Source organism: Esox lucius, chromosome 3 (genome assembly GCF_011004845.1).
Source record: "Esox lucius isolate fEsoLuc1 chromosome 3, fEsoLuc1.pri, whole genome shotgun sequence".
Taxonomy (NCBI): domain Eukaryota; kingdom Metazoa; phylum Chordata; class Actinopteri; order Esociformes; family Esocidae; genus Esox; species Esox lucius.
This window is the reverse complement of record NC_047571.1, coordinates 25,846,125-25,861,804: the sequence shown is the minus strand read 5'-3', so window position 1 is coordinate 25,861,804 and position 15,680 is coordinate 25,846,125. Positions and strand designations below refer to the sequence as shown.

The 15,680-nt window shown below is 38.7% G+C and overlaps 1 protein-coding gene across 3 annotated transcripts in view; it reads left to right on the top strand.

Annotated features, from left to right (window-relative positions):
* adcy8 (adenylate cyclase 8 (brain)) overlaps positions 1 to 14,190 on the top strand; it is a 74,389-nt gene extending 60,199 nt beyond the window's left edge. For all 3 annotated transcript variants that reach the window (XM_034291507.1, XM_029116136.2, XM_034291508.1), the window contains 6 exons: positions 444 to 522; positions 5,517 to 5,675; positions 10,014 to 10,160; positions 12,957 to 13,049; positions 13,289 to 13,403; positions 13,678 to 14,190. In XM_034291507.1, coding sequence (XP_034147398.1) covers positions 444 to 522; positions 5,517 to 5,675; positions 10,014 to 10,160; positions 12,957 to 13,049; positions 13,289 to 13,403; positions 13,678 to 14,168 — 1,084 coding nt within the window. In that variant the 3' untranslated portion in view covers positions 14,169 to 14,190. The remainder of the gene's footprint in view (positions 1 to 443; positions 523 to 5,516; positions 5,676 to 10,013; positions 10,161 to 12,956; positions 13,050 to 13,288; positions 13,404 to 13,677) is intronic.
* The last annotated feature ends 1,490 nt before the right edge of the window (positions 14,191 to 15,680 follow it).

Genomic DNA, 15,680 nt, shown 5'->3' with positions numbered 1-15,680 from the left:
TCTACAGCAACAAATATCATGCAAGATCAGTGGCACTTCAAAATGACCAGGGGTCCTGTCACTCCACTGTAATTACATCCTGTATTCTGCATTTTTGGAGAAGTGATTTTTATAATTCTTTGAGAACTTTCTGATGAAACTTTTAATTTTAATTAAAAGTTTGGTGACACTTTCCCTTAAGTTGACACTTGTTAATATGTGACTGCTACAAATTCATATTAACAATGGTATTAAAGCTTTTATTTTTATTTTGTAATTATCTCTTGGATTTCAACAAGTGTAATAACCTATACCGATAAATAGTTTTTCTATTGAAATGACCATGTAATATCTGTGGTATTACAATGTTGTTGATACAGTTGTTAATCTGTATATACGTAGCAGTTGCATAGAAATAAGCGTCCACTTAAGGGAAAGTGTTACCAAAAGTTTTGTTTTCACAGAAACGTCCTTGGGACCAAAGAGACCTCCTTGCTTTTGATGGCCATGTTCCTCCTGGCTGTATTTTACCACGGGCAACAGGTATGATGGGTGTTTCACAATGGAAATCTGAAAGGAACACATTTGTTTTTATTTAATGTATTTTCCATTAATGTATTGAGTTATTAGCTAATCCTATTATGAAGACACAAAAGCTGTTATGGATTGGGTGCTTAACACAAGGAGCAATGCTCTGTCATTAAGGTATAATATGAAGCAGGATAATGTGATGCGCTTTACCCATTACAGATGGATCATACATAGACATTTTTCAAGCGAGCTGCATTTGGCTTTAACATCTCCATTCTAGATTCACCCAGAAATTAAACTTCTATACATCCATAAAATGTAATACATTTGGTTTTCTCCATGATGAAATACAGCTTGCGATTCAACCCATCAGCTTTTGATTTAAGACAAAATAGGCCTATTCTTTTGCCAAATTAGCCTCTGGTGGTTGAATATTCTCAGACCATTCTGAGATAGTATAATATGTTTATAATAGGATATCAATCCCTGGGAATAACACATTATGAAGGATTGACATCATACATTGGTTAAGGCCACTAATTGCATATATAAAGTGTCTTTTGAATTTGTATACAATTATGTAGGTTGCAGCTAATATAAAACAAATTTGAAACAATAACAGCCCAGTGTTAACCCTTTTTCTGTCCCCCTTCGATTGATTATCGTGGCTTATGCAGGTCCCCGCATTCTCTTGTAAAAACAAAGTGGAAACTGCAGTCATTGAGAAATGGCTGGAACGCGAGATGTTAAAATTATGTACAACAGGTACAACAGTATGGTTTTATGTGCCTATAGAATGGGATACTCCCCTCAAACTATGCATTCATTTCCATATACTGTATTGTAAAAACATACACACTCTACTCACAGTACACTCTCCCTACTAATATTCCATTTCAATAACAAACTCACAGTATTATATATGGGAACAATATAGAAACCAATAACATAAACAAAGAATAGAAAAAAAAAAAAGCCAACTTTCTATAGAGCGGTGTTAATAACAACTAAATGTCATACTCTGCATGTTCAATTTTCCACCACACTAGCCTTAACAAGCATTTCTATATTTCTACTTGATTTATTTCATCTTTGGAAAATGCCGTTAACTTGCAACAAGCAATCTGTATGTATCTGTAAAAATATTGTGACTTCGTAACCTTTAACCAGAAAAAAAGTTAAACATTTTGTTTCACTGACAGTGACCATTAGTAAAAGGTATGGTAAAACGCAACTAGATGTACGGTTTGTTGTTCTAATATATATTTAATAATACATTCTTAAGCTTTTTGAAAGTTGGCCTCACATTCCCTTCAAGAATTCTCTGGTACAATATAGAAATCATGATTGACTCAATGATGGCAAGATGGCCAGGCCTTGTGGCAGGAAAAGCAGCCCCAAACTATAATGCTGGTGGCTCCATGCTTTACGGATGTTTCTGTTCAAAGGCAGTGTTTTCCCCAAACATAGTGTCTGGCATTGCAGCAAAAGACTTCCACATTTGTCTCATTTGTTCAGAGCACATTGTTCTGGTAGTTTTGATCTTAACCCTGGTGTTGTCTGGTCAACGATAGTTGTGTATTGACAGTTCAGGCTTCTTTCTTGCTGACCTCCCATGTAGGCCACGTTTGTGTTGTCTCTCTCTGACAGTTGACTCATGCACTTCGACTTTGATTGGGGCAAGAGAAGCTTGTTGGTCCCTTGATGCTGCTCTGGGATTCTTGTGATATGTTGAATTGGGTTATCTTTATCAATAGATGTTGTTAGAATTTAGCTAAGAGTACCGTGTGTCAAAAACAAAAAAATCAGGGGTGTACTTAATTTACCCCATGACTGTAGATGGCCTCAATATTCGTTGGCAATTCAAATGAGTGTTTTGAAACCTGTTGGTTGGCACCCACGTGTACTTTCCTACATCCAAGCAAGAAATGCCTCTGTTGAACTGCAGGATAGTGGCAACCACTGAATCGTGCAACATCTGCAGGCCAGAGGGCAGTGAACAAAATGTTGTCAGATGTACCAGCTTCTTTACAGCACTGTAATTAAGCTAGCTGGATACTGTATACACAAAGAGCACAGACCAGGGCTTAATAAGTGGTTTGACAAAGCCCCAGTTATTTAACTCTTTCACCGCTTTCTACATCACAGACTCGATTCCGTACCACTGTTTGGTGGGAGAATCCATGGTCCATTCAGGCCCTTGCTTTATAATGCAGACTAAGGGCATTCAGTTAAAAAGAATATTAAACAATATTCTTCCTTTGATCAGTGCAGGCGACAGTCGTAAGTAAAACAAATACACCAGGGGAACACGAGAGCATTCTTTATTTTTAGGATTTTAAAGGTTGTCATGTCTCAATATGGCTGTTTTAATCCATACAATTATAACAGATATTATTATGTATGCAGTGTAAGGCTGCATGCCCATTTTTCTTGATTTCCTTTATTTAAAAATAAATATATTTCCTGCTCATTTCCATAGCAACAGGGTTTAGGAACCTTAAAGGAGCAGTGTGTAGAAATCGCTCAGTCATTACCTGGTTATTGTTATTATATTAATTATGAAATGTAATAAACAAATCAAATGGGCAGTAAACATAGAGTGAGCACTTGGAAATAATATTTCTCTAATTAGATTTGCTTTCAATGAAAAATTACTATCTATAACTCATATTTCTATGTGAATTCAGTTGATCCACTCACTTAGCTGCATTAGGGCACATTACATGAACTTGACATTTGTAGTATGATCGTGGCTGAGCACTGTCTGTACCATGCTGGTTTGTGCTGCTTGAAGCATTCATGTACTTTATGACCTTGACAATTACTGTAAGTCAGCTTTGGTAAATGCATGTATGTCTATATCCTATATGCTTTTCAATGTGTGGTTGGATAGGGCCCTGCCTTTGTTCATTTGCCAGTTTTTCTTCGTTAATTTGTCAATTAAAATAAATCACTGAGTATAGTTACTCCTCTGACTTCAGTATCAATTAGATTTGAGAACAACAGCTATGGGAAGATCATTTAGCAAATTTGGGACTAAATATTTCAGGACATTAATGTGTCATTTTGGGGTAATGCTTATCTTACTAATTATAGATCTATATCATTGAGTTGTTCCTTATAATCTTTTTACATTCACACGTAAATGATGAATGTCAGGTGTTTCTGTCTGTATTACTTGAGAGAAATCCTCACTAGTATGCTGTGAATAACTGAGGCAATGTTTCTTCATTTAAATGACTGTATTTCGGTGATTGACAGCTCATTAGCGTATTGCCAATATACCCAGAGGATCTAGAGGTGTGGGGGGACTTTCCTAATTGGAAAAAATACAATTCGCTCAACATATCTTGAAGTAATTTATGGCAAAGATTAATACTTCCAAGCTTTTATGGTATTATAAACCTTTGAGGCTTTGGAAATTATTTTTGAATATAAGTGGGTGAATAATGAAAAATTTCTTACCACAAATTTTCAGTGGCTGGATTTGTCATAAATATTTGCAAATTACTTTATATTTATTGTTAACTCTCAAAAGCAATTTTTGTTAAAATATGCAATATAATTTTGTTATAATTGTGGTTTTTTTTTTCAATTACTGCATAATTTTTGTAAATGTTTAAAAAGGAAAATAATACCCAATTATATAGCATATTTTAAATTTCAAGTTCCCCTTGAGAACCGGAAATACAGTAAACTCTCATGTGTTTGTAGAGACACTTTGTTTTTATATGTTTCGGGTCTGTATTCCAACACTTTGAATTTGAAATGGTGTTAAGGTGCAGAATGACATTGCTATGATGGATAAACAATTTAAGAATCCCTGCACATTTTAAACATAGCCAACCACACTTCCATCTTCAGTTCCTACTTGTTTTAGCTTTTAGTCTTGTTTAAGGCATGTGAAAGGCATCCTCAGTTTGATTCAGTACGGACAAGTGAGCCAATTTCAAATTCAAACACACATTGCCAAAAACACAACACACCCTCCATACTTTTTCACAGACTAGGAGATATGCCAGTTCCTTTTTCTTCCTCTTTCCATCACTCTGGCACTCAGTCCACAATATCTTTTTTCGAGGGGTCTTTTAGGTAGATTTTCAGGCAAAACTTTTTTAGGTTACTTTTTTGTACCTTGCAGTCCAGCGTGTCTAGTTCTGCTGGTGTAGTTTTCTATGGAGGGTATTGGGTGATAGGTCAATGCCTACCTCCTTGATAGTGTCTGATCGTGCCAGATCTGTCACGCATTTATTTCCTGTTCGTTATGGTAAGACTTCTTAATCTTTAAATTTTTTGTTCAATATGGTAAGACATTTTAATCTTTTTATTTCTTCTTCATTATGGTGAGACTTCTTAATCATTTTATTCCTTGTTCATTTTGGTGAGACTTCAGAATCTTTTTATTTCTTGTTCATTATGGTGAGACATCTTAATATTTCTATTTCTTGTTCATTATGGCTAGGTCCTCCTTAAACTAGCACAGGGCTGGCCAACCCTGTTATTGGAGAGCCACAGTCCTGTAGGTTTTCTCTTCAGCCTCATTTGTGACTAACCTGAGTCTGCTTTTCATCCAACTACTAATTAGAATCAGGTGTGCTGAATAAGAGTTGGAGGGAAAACCTACAGGACTGTCGCTCTCCAGGAACAGGGTTGGCCAGCCCTGAACTAGTAGGTTGTTTGGGCATTGCTGAGCTCAGCAATTTTTTTCTTTTTAGTTATACAGCAAAAGATACAGATTATAGCCTAAAATCAAGACTTCACATTGACTCACTTGTGATTTGCCAAATTACATTTCGGAGTGCAGTGTATATTACGGACGTCATCAAAAAATACAACGCACAAATTCTGTAGATATCTGAGAAATGTTCTGCATCTTGCTCCATATGCTAAAGACGAAATGTTTGTATTTTGTTAAAAATATCTTCTTTGGAATATTATATTTACCTTCCACATCTCTGTAGCCCACCCATCATGGCCATGGTGATGTATATTTTCCTCTACAGCTTGAATACACAGCACGACTGGATTTTCTCTGGCGTGTCCAGGCCAAGGAGGAGATCAACGAGATGAAGGAGCTCCGGGAACATAATGAGAACATGCTCCGGAATATTCTGCCCAGTCACGTCGCTCGCCATTTCCTGGAGAAGGATCGGGATAATGAGGTCAGCCGGGATGCTTTCTACCTATTTTTCAGTTCATAGGAGGTCTACTGCCCACTTACTGGAAAATGTATGCTGCACTTTTGCACTGTTATAAATCGCACTGAATAAAAATGGCATTTTTATTATTATTATGGTGTCAAAGCAGAAGGACACATTTAAAATATAAAATATTCTCATTACTTTTGAATTTGTATTTCTTTTAGTGTTATTTTGTGGGTTTGCAAATAAAAGAGAGAGTTACGGCAAAGATAAATAGCTTTAAACATTCTCTAACTTTTGACTCACACTGTGCTAGCTAGTAGTGTGTACTGTGAGAACTAGTAGTTACTATGTAGCCGCTTGCGTGTACTATCCTCTAAGACAGGGGTGGGCAATATTTTTCATTGGGGGGCCACACTGAAAATGCCAGAGAGCATCGTGGGCCAGATTACTTTTTTAACCAACATGTCTAAAAAACACACAACATAGCTAACTCTGTTAACTTGCATTTTATATTTATGCATATTTATTTTCCATGCAACACCGTTTTCATAATTGAACTCAATTAACTTTTACAAAGTTTTTTTCTGTTAACAACTGTTATTATGGCAGGCAAAGGCCTACAAATCCCTTTTTAGGGTTATTACTCAATAGAAATGTTGCAACACATATTTGCCTTAAGATTTATCTTTCAACTCAACAGAGTAAGCTACATTACATAAGGTATAGTGTATAACAGTTATATAGGTATAATCGTTATTAGAGCAGACATAAGTCTATGAAACTACTTCTGAAGATTTTCACTCAAAGCAAATGTTGGTATAATTGACGTCATCTAACTTCATACAGTATATTTTTGTACTACGTGCTTTTAACGACGGCGATTCCAGCAGCCCAGACCCAAGAAATCAACTTTTAGGGTAACTCACTCAATATGAACTTGAGAGCCTCGTATGGGCGTTGACAAGTGAGGTGAAATCAGGAGTAATTTCTGTTGAAATGTGATGTACTGTTGAAACAGTGTGCGGTTCTGTTGAAGCAGTGTGCGGTTCTGTTGAAGCAGTGTGCGGTACTGCTGCAAGATGTTCATTAAGCAGGCTGCATCTGCGCTTGGACTTGTTGAATTGTAGCATCGAGTGCCAGTATTTGTATTTCGCTGCATGCTTGCTCTGGAAGTGCCTCTACAAATTGTAAAACTGTGATGTTAGCTTAACATATTAAGCAAGTTGCTTTACCTGCGACATCTGCAAATAAATATTTTTCTGTCAATAGTTTTGACAGAAAAAAATAGGATTTAGGTTCTGGAACACTGTAAACCATTGCAATTGCCGTCTATTGATATCAAATGGCCAACATTTTAAAACGAGTGACCATTCCTGGGCAGTTCACCTCTGAGATCGCATTGTTTCTATACGTTTGTTTATGAGACATGAATTCATTTACCAGTGGTGAAAGATCCGAGGCTACAAAGAGATGTTTCTCTCCGGTGAAGATCCACTCTGGGTAACTTCACTCTACCTGACGTATGTCAGTCACTGTCTTCATGCAACACCTCCCTCCCGTTCTCATTATCTGACTGTTTGACTCTTTGGTTGCCTCACCAACAATGTGTAAAGGCTTCAATGAATTATAGATGCTGTCAACAGTACAGATATCATTCTGTTCCAAGCCTTTTCCTAATTAAAAAGGCAAGATTAAAAATGCATCCATTATGGTTCCAAAGCCCTAATCACTCCCTTCATTATTAATCAGTCTATTCATTGTCCCGTGATTTAGAGAATAGCACACCCACAAGGGAGGGGGAGGGCTCTATACACTAAAAGTTAGGGTTGTACATTTGGCATGTGTATTTGTTGTACTTACTGGTTTCAGCATTTAGAAATTGCTAGAAAACAGTGTTTTCTGGTTTGTCGGATGTGTTTTGTCACATCATTTTTGCAGGTGTAAAAGAGCAGTAAGTCTGGTGATAAATTTAGGCTTTGCATTTGCCTTTGGAGTCTACTTTTGGTGTCTGTTAACATGAGGAACCGAAGTGTGTGTCTGTGAATAAACATAGATACTAATAATAAAAGTTGCACACTTTGTTACAGCTTCAAGTGATTTCTAACAACCCTAAAGAAGGAAGGTTGATACCGAAAGATTGGTATTTCACTTTACAAATAATAATAATAATTAAATAAATAATAAAACAATGAATTTGACCTGTAACAAAGGGTGGACAGCACCTTTACAGACTTTTGGGGTGCGCGCCAATTTACTTTTTCAGTGAAGAAATAGTCATGTACTGACGTTGGAGGACAATGTGTTATTGATGTTGTCACTTGGAAATGGTCCTTCATTGAAAAAATATTCTTAGACCTTATAGTGATGTTTTTATATAGTTAAAAGCTGAAGTAGACAGCCAAAATAAAGATCAAATTTATGGTTAGGGCAGTGTATACAGCTCTGGAAAAAATTAAGAGACCACTCCTAATTTGTCTTAAATCAGCATCTCTACATGTATGGCAGCCATACCATTCCAGTGTCTGTGAAATTCCAACACAGGCACACCTAATTTTTATTAATGAGGTACTGATTAAGTGATTACCTGAACCAAATCTAATTTAATGAGGAAAAGTATAAAGACCACTGCTGTGGTCATCACTCTCCTCTTACAATAGGACCAGCTGGAAAAAACAGTGCAAGTAGTACCTCAAAGGTAATTTGAATAAAAAAATAACTATTCAGCAATAGTTGAAAAGAAAAGCTTTGAGTGAGGAAAAGAAGGGTTCAATTCTGTCTTTAATGGCAGAGGGATACAATGAGCGTCAGGTTACTTCCATCCTGAAAATTTCAAAGACAATGGTTCATAAGAACAAGGTCAAGCAACCGACATTGGGGACAACAAAGCTACAGACTGGCAGAGGGGGAAAACGACTATCCACTGATCGAGATGACCGTCAACTCTTTCGAATGTCACTCAACAACTGTAGGATGACATCAAGTGACCTACAAAAAGTATGGCAAACAGCAGCTGGGGTGAAGTGCACAGCGAGGACGGTTCCAAACAGCTCTGCAAAAAACGTTGCCAATGGAACATATATATTTTGACCAGTTGTTATTTTCTACAAATAAATACTCTAAATCACAATATTTTTATTTGGAATTTGGAAGTAATGTTGTCAGTAGTTTATAGAACAAAACAAACTGTTCATTTTACTCAAACACATACCTATGAATAGTAAAACTGATAATTTTGCAGTGGTCTCTTAATTTCTTCCAGAGCTGTATATTGGCAATGTGATGCCATTTGAACACAGAATATACTTTTAATTAACCAGCCCATCGAAGGAGATTGAAACAAACCAGAGGGTCAAGAACGAAACAAAATGTTTTCAATAAAATGTTCATTGTTTATTTATAATGGCTGTTAGTCATTTAACACCTGAGTCAAACTAGTTTTAAGTACCTGTAATCTGCGTCCCATGTAAAACTTATACATTAGCTTTCAGTGAGAGAGAGAGAGAGAGAGAGAGGAGGGTTAATAGATAGTGATTTTCTGCAGTATCTAGCAATTTATTTGTTTAATTATAACATTGTTTTGTGGAATCAAAAGCAATTGAATGACTTAGGTCATTTTGAGCATTATTCATCAAACGTGTTCATACTGCAGACTAGAGCAAAACACAAAAGAATACATTACTCGTTTATTCATCTGCCATTGTTGCTCAATTGCTCGCCTATGAAACCTACAGTACCCACCAACAATAGAATTGTTTTTGATGAATTAACGTCGCTCCCTAGTGGTGAAGATGTAACAGTGCAATGTAATTTCCTAGTATAGCCTTGCTTCTGCTTGAAGCAAGGCTATAACTAGATGTGTGAAGCTGTGAATATGAGGACCTTAGCACTCTTTCATTCGCTTCCAGTTTTCTTGCACTAAATTAGGGGTAGGCAACTCCCATCTTGGAGGGCTGAAAAACATAGTTTTAACCTAATCAGGTACTAATTTAGAACTGGGTAAACGCAATTAAGTGCAATTAACTTGCCCGTACAACAACATCTGCTGGTAGAAAAAAACACATTTCCGCGAAACATTGCACTTAGTTAGGACAGTTAGAAAATGAGGCATTCTCTAAGTATGGTTAATCGACAAGTTTTTAAGATAAACCTAAATCAACTTAACACCACAACAGTTACAGTCATTCTTTAAAAATTATGTGCAGGTAAAACTGCTGTTGTGAAAGTAATCTCCCCGCATTATTTGTTCTTCCTTCTCTATGATCGCAAACCACACGTATATTATTAGCACTTTAAATGCATTCAGTTTTCCTCTGCCTCTTGTTCTTTCTCTAAACTTACTCCCATTTGGTTCCACAGGAGTTGTACTCCCAGTCTTATGATGCTGTGGGCGTGATGTTTGCCTCCATCCCAGGATTCGCTGACTTCTACTCCCAAACTGAGATGAACAACCAAGGGGTGGAATGTCTGCGTCTTCTCAACGAGATAATAGCGGACTTTGATGAGGTGGGAGACTGTCCCACTAAAATTATACTCCATCCATTATTTAGGGAAATATCGTTTCTGTGATGGTAAGCTGTTTGGACTGACGGAGTATTTCAGTGTATACTCAGTCCTACACAGCCACAGAGGTCACTGACCACAAGATAACTATAGTACAATAGAATTACTATAGAATTTCTTTCTGAAATTGGACTGTATTCAGGCTACTGAACAATTCAAATTATAAATGGTTGAGATCCTAACTGCTGTCTAAGAAAACATTCAGTAAAGACAAATATAGGTTTTTATACACAATTGTAAAGTAAATGGTTTAGTTGCAAGCATTTCTATATGCTAAACAACATCAGAGAATGTCTGTTGACCTCTGCACTTTGATTGATGGAGGGAGTCACTGCTAGCCCAACAAATACTTAATCTTGCGCTGTAATGAATGTCCAATTGCACAAGATTGATGGGTTTGCCCTGAAGAGCAAAGTCTTATTTCCTGTGTGCTGCAAGTGATACGATCCACTGCCATACATAGAGACATGAAAATGTTCTTAAAAAGTGACAATACAGTACTGTGTAAAACAGTAGTTTGTCCAGCCTTGACATACTGGCATAGAAAAGTTTCTCAGGTCCCCTGTACACTGCTCAACTCAGCTCATAGACCCATTTTAGCTGTTCCAGTTACAATAGACAACACACTGATCAGTCTATACTCACATTTTACAAGTTTGAAGCATTCTGGACCTAGCTTGTAAATGTAACCATAATCCAGAAGCGAACTTGGAAAGTTGTTTGTTGAGGGGCTGTGTAGTGTCCAATGTATCACTTTGTCAGGCTTGATAGTTAACATTAACGTTCCCAGTTAAAAGATGCAGGCAAAATCCTGTGAAGCTATCTCTTTTTCTTTACTTTCTTTTTACCATATAAGTGAGACTGAGATATAGGCGAGAGATGCATGAAAATGTAGTTGTCTGTTTGAATCACCCATTTAGATTATTTTAAAACAGCCAACACTTTACTGTCAGAATTAGTTATATGCAAACGTGGACATGGCGGGCATGTGGGCCCAGAGAGCCTTCCGGGGATTGGGAGGTCTCCGCTATTCAAGTGTCCTTGCACAGTTTTGACATTTTTACAGTCAAAGAGACATCACATAATTTGTTTGTTTATGAATACAAAACATGTGTCTACATTATTATGTATGTCTTCGCATCCCAGGGTTAATACTTGGTGAAAGCACCTTTGGCAGAAAATAGAGCTGGGAATCATGTTGAGTAAGTCTCAACTCACATGGCAACATACTCAGACCCTTGCACACTTTTCACATTTCGTTATGTTACAATATTATATTTAAGTTTGAATGTAATTAAAAATATATACATTTGATTCTACAAATGACAAAAAATTGTCTATAGTTGTTGCATAGGTAATCAAGCCTTTTGTTTAAATTAGTACAGGAGAACCATTTAGATCTGAAATAATTGGGATTGACATAATTTGTTAATGACTACAATTTCCTCTGTTTCCCACACATAAATCATCTGTGTGGTCTTCTAGTCAAGTATTGAATTAGAAGCACAGATAGACAGCTATAGACACCAGGGAGGCTTTCTTATAATAAAGAAGGCAAAATTAAAATAGGAATAATAAATAATAAAAAGGGATGATTAAAAAGGGATGATAAAGAAGGGATGATAATGAAGGGCTAATAAAGAAGGGATGATTAAGAATGGATAATTAAAAAGGGATAATGAAGAAGGGCTGATAAAGAAGGTCTGTGGCTTGTAGATGAGTAACAACAACAAATCAGACTTGTTAATCATGTCCAAGCCACCCTCTGCATCTTACTGCTGGTGTCCCCCAGAGTCACTTGGCTCCATCCAATCTTCTGTCCTATCATTGCTTTGTGGTTCACCGCGTAGCTCTATATTTGCATGAGATATCCCAGAACAGGAAATCTTGAATGTCTGGGTGACAAGCAGAGCAGTAATAAATAACCTGATGCTGCCACCACAGTAACTGCATACTTGGTAGAATCTCATTTCAAATGATTCACTGTGTTCAACTGTTATTGCTGCCAAAGCTACTTTAATCAAGTATTAACTAGTAATGTGAAGAAATAACAAATGACAATATCGTAGAATATTAAAAAAAGAATAATAATACTAATGAATCACATAGGAAAGATATTTAATGTAAATATTTTATTGACTACATTTAAACTGTGCTCAGGGTTTGTAGACTTTTTGTCCTTTTATGTATGTTTTTATTTACACTTCACATTCACATTCACAATCAATTATTCATATCATTTTGCAGTATATTCCCATGGATTGGTTGTTAATTGTAAATGTTACAAATCTGCCATAGAACCGTGTTATTTACAGATGGCATCATTGTCACCAAACGAGGCCAGAACACACCAGCTGAGGTCTTTTGGATGCTTTTGGCGGTCGACAAATCAGTTGACTTTATACCCAGGCCTCTTTGCACAGGAATAGACTTGCCGTTTTCCATCTTGAAACTTGCCCCCAAAGATACAGCACATTCTTAGGTCAGCAGCTGGAGAGTAGCACAGGCGATGGATGAACGGACGCTTTTACGTTCTATCTCGGTGTGTGAAATGGTGACGCTTTGCAAATTACTTATTGTTTGACTTAATGTGTTGCTCACTTAATGTGTTGTTGGAATCAATCACACGATTGGACAAATTTTGATTACTTATTGTAGGAGTTATGCGATGTTGAATATGATTAACAATGGACTGCGTGGGTTTCCTGTCTTCCCTCCTCCTCCTCCGTCTTCATGTAGCTCCTTGGTGAGGAACGATTCCAGGACATTGAGAAGATCAAGACTATTGGCAGCACCTACATGGCAGTCTCCGGACTGTCGCCTGAAAAACAAGTGAGAAAAATAGTGTTGTAACTTGTATCCCGTGGCCATATCCTGCCCTGCTAATTGTATATTAACACTTAGACATCATTCATTTGTGCTGTTCATTTTAATTCAACTGACACTCTTATGTAGAGTGACTAGCATTCTGAAGAACATGTATTTTGCCCTGTACATCATCTGTGTAGCACCATCGGACTCCATCTGACCATGGTAGTATTTCTTTAAATTTCATGTATTTGTTTCCATAGCAATGTGAGGACAAGTGGGGTCATCTGTGTGCGCTGGCTGACTTTGCCATCGCCCTGAACGAGAGCATCCAGGAGATAAACAAGCACTCCTTCAACAACTTTGAGCTGAGAATCGGTAAGAACTCCCTTGTGCTCCCTGCTGAACACTCCGAAACGAATGAGAAAATAACATGAAAGACTGTCTTAAATTCAATAACATACTCACTAGGTGGTGCAAACTTTCCTAAAAAAAAATCATCATCATCTCTCCTCCATACAACATCCTCCTCATACTTTCTTTCTCCTCTTTCTTCTCTTCTATATCTTTCTCTCCTACTTCTGCCCGTCCCCTCTTAATTGTACCCGGCCTGATCCTCATCCTTGTGTTGCTCCTCCTGCTCCTCTCTCAGGCATGGCTCATGGCTCGGTGGTCGCTGGCGTGATCGGCGCCAAGAAGCCCCAGTACGACATCTGGGGGAAAACGGTGAACCTGTCGAGCCGCATGGACAGCACCGGGGTGAGCGGGAAGATCCAGGTCCCCGAGGACACCTACCTGATCCTGACGGAGCGGGGCTTCGCCTTCGAGTACCGCGGCGAGATCTACGTGAAGGGCATCAGCGAGCAGGAGGGCAAGATCCGCACGCATTTCCTCCACGGCCGCGTGCAGCCCAACCCGCTCATACTGCAACCGCGCAAGCTCCAAGGCCAGTACTCCCTGGCGGCCGTGGTGCTGGGCCTGGTGCAGTCACTCAACCGGCAGAAGCAGAAGCAGATCCTGAACGAGAACAACAACTCGGGGATCATGAAGGGCCACCACTACAACAGGAGGACGTTGCTGGCCCAGGCGGGGCCCGAGGGGGGGGGCCATGCCGACGTGGCCGACAAGGCCGAGCTGCCCTGAACGGAGCGGGGAGGGGGAGGGGAGGGGGGGGGGGTTGCAGGACTGTGCGCTCTGTTTTCATCCGTCCTCGTTGCATCGAATTTTCTGTCCGTCCATCTGTCGACGCGTCCGTTCATGTGACAATCCGACGTTCTGCCTGCCATAGCCAGTCCGACCTACTGTTCCTCCCACACACACGCACACACACACACACACACACACACACACATGCCTATCCCCTGTTCCCTTGCCTGATGTCAACGTTTCTTTTTTGTATTTCTTTTATATATGAGAACACAATAAAAGGGGTTTAATTTTTTATAAATGCGCTGTGCCTGTGCTGTTTTGTCCGTGGTCGACGTTAGTTCAGCATTGCTGCGATGATCCCACAGAGTACATGTGTGCCCCACATAAAGACAGAGCAAGCACTAGAGCGATGCCAAAAGAAGGCCATCAACGGGGATTGAATTGTTGCGATTAGAAGTAAAGCATGCCGGGCCTACAGCTGAGCTCTGGGGGGGACATCCATAGTGAGAGCAATGGGGGTAGACACAGATCCTCTTCACGTCCACCTATGAGGAGTAACCTGCCAAGTTAGGGTGTAGTCCAAGAGGGTGCAGAGCCTGAAACGCCCAACCACTGAGAAGGTAGACCGGGGACCCGTTGGTTCATAACAGAGTCCGTTTTGGTTTGTCTGTGCACTGTCATTTGTATTTCCAATAAAAACTTGAAAACTAAAAAATTGGTTCCGCTTTGGCTGAGCAGAGAGCCTCCGTGATACTAGGGAAAGCGGTCTCATTTGAGTCGCCGTAAAGCCTGACCGGTTTCTGTGAGGGGTTTCTTGAGAGAGACCGCACAAGCCTTGTGACCCAGCCTTGCTCTACCGCAGCGAACGTTGGCCGAACAGAGTTACAGCCTGACTGGATCATACAACGGAATGACGGCCATTTCTCCAGAAGTTGCAGAGATCTGGTAACTTTGTTAAAGCTGTTGGCGCAGGATTGTGCGTACAAATCATATAAAATAACAAGAATATTAGATATCGTATTCTATAAGAGGTCACAAGATCAAAAATTATACACGAATACGAGACTAGGATAGAACAAACCACTGGACTACTGAGAACCACATATGGGCTCAATTAAATGTCAGTGTTGGGCTGGTTTTCCCCACTTCTGGATGGTGAACTGACCTCCGAAAACATAGCCCTCATATCAGAGCAGGATTACTGTAAAATGTAAAATGACATTAATCTACAAAATAACTATAATATGCACAAAGAATTGCATTGATATGGCCATAACGTTCTGTGAAGTACTCACCACAGTTCATCTTAAATGCATGCATAAAAGTAATAAATGAGATCAAGATCTTTTTTCTGTACATAAGGGAATCATGTTGGTAAATTTGTACTTTTAAATGTCCTGCCTAAACAAATCTGGTCCCACAGATTTAAATGAGTCACTGATGAGAAATTAAATAAATGAACAAATGTGTTGTTTATGGGTGGACACGTCACCTAAGAAGGATGAA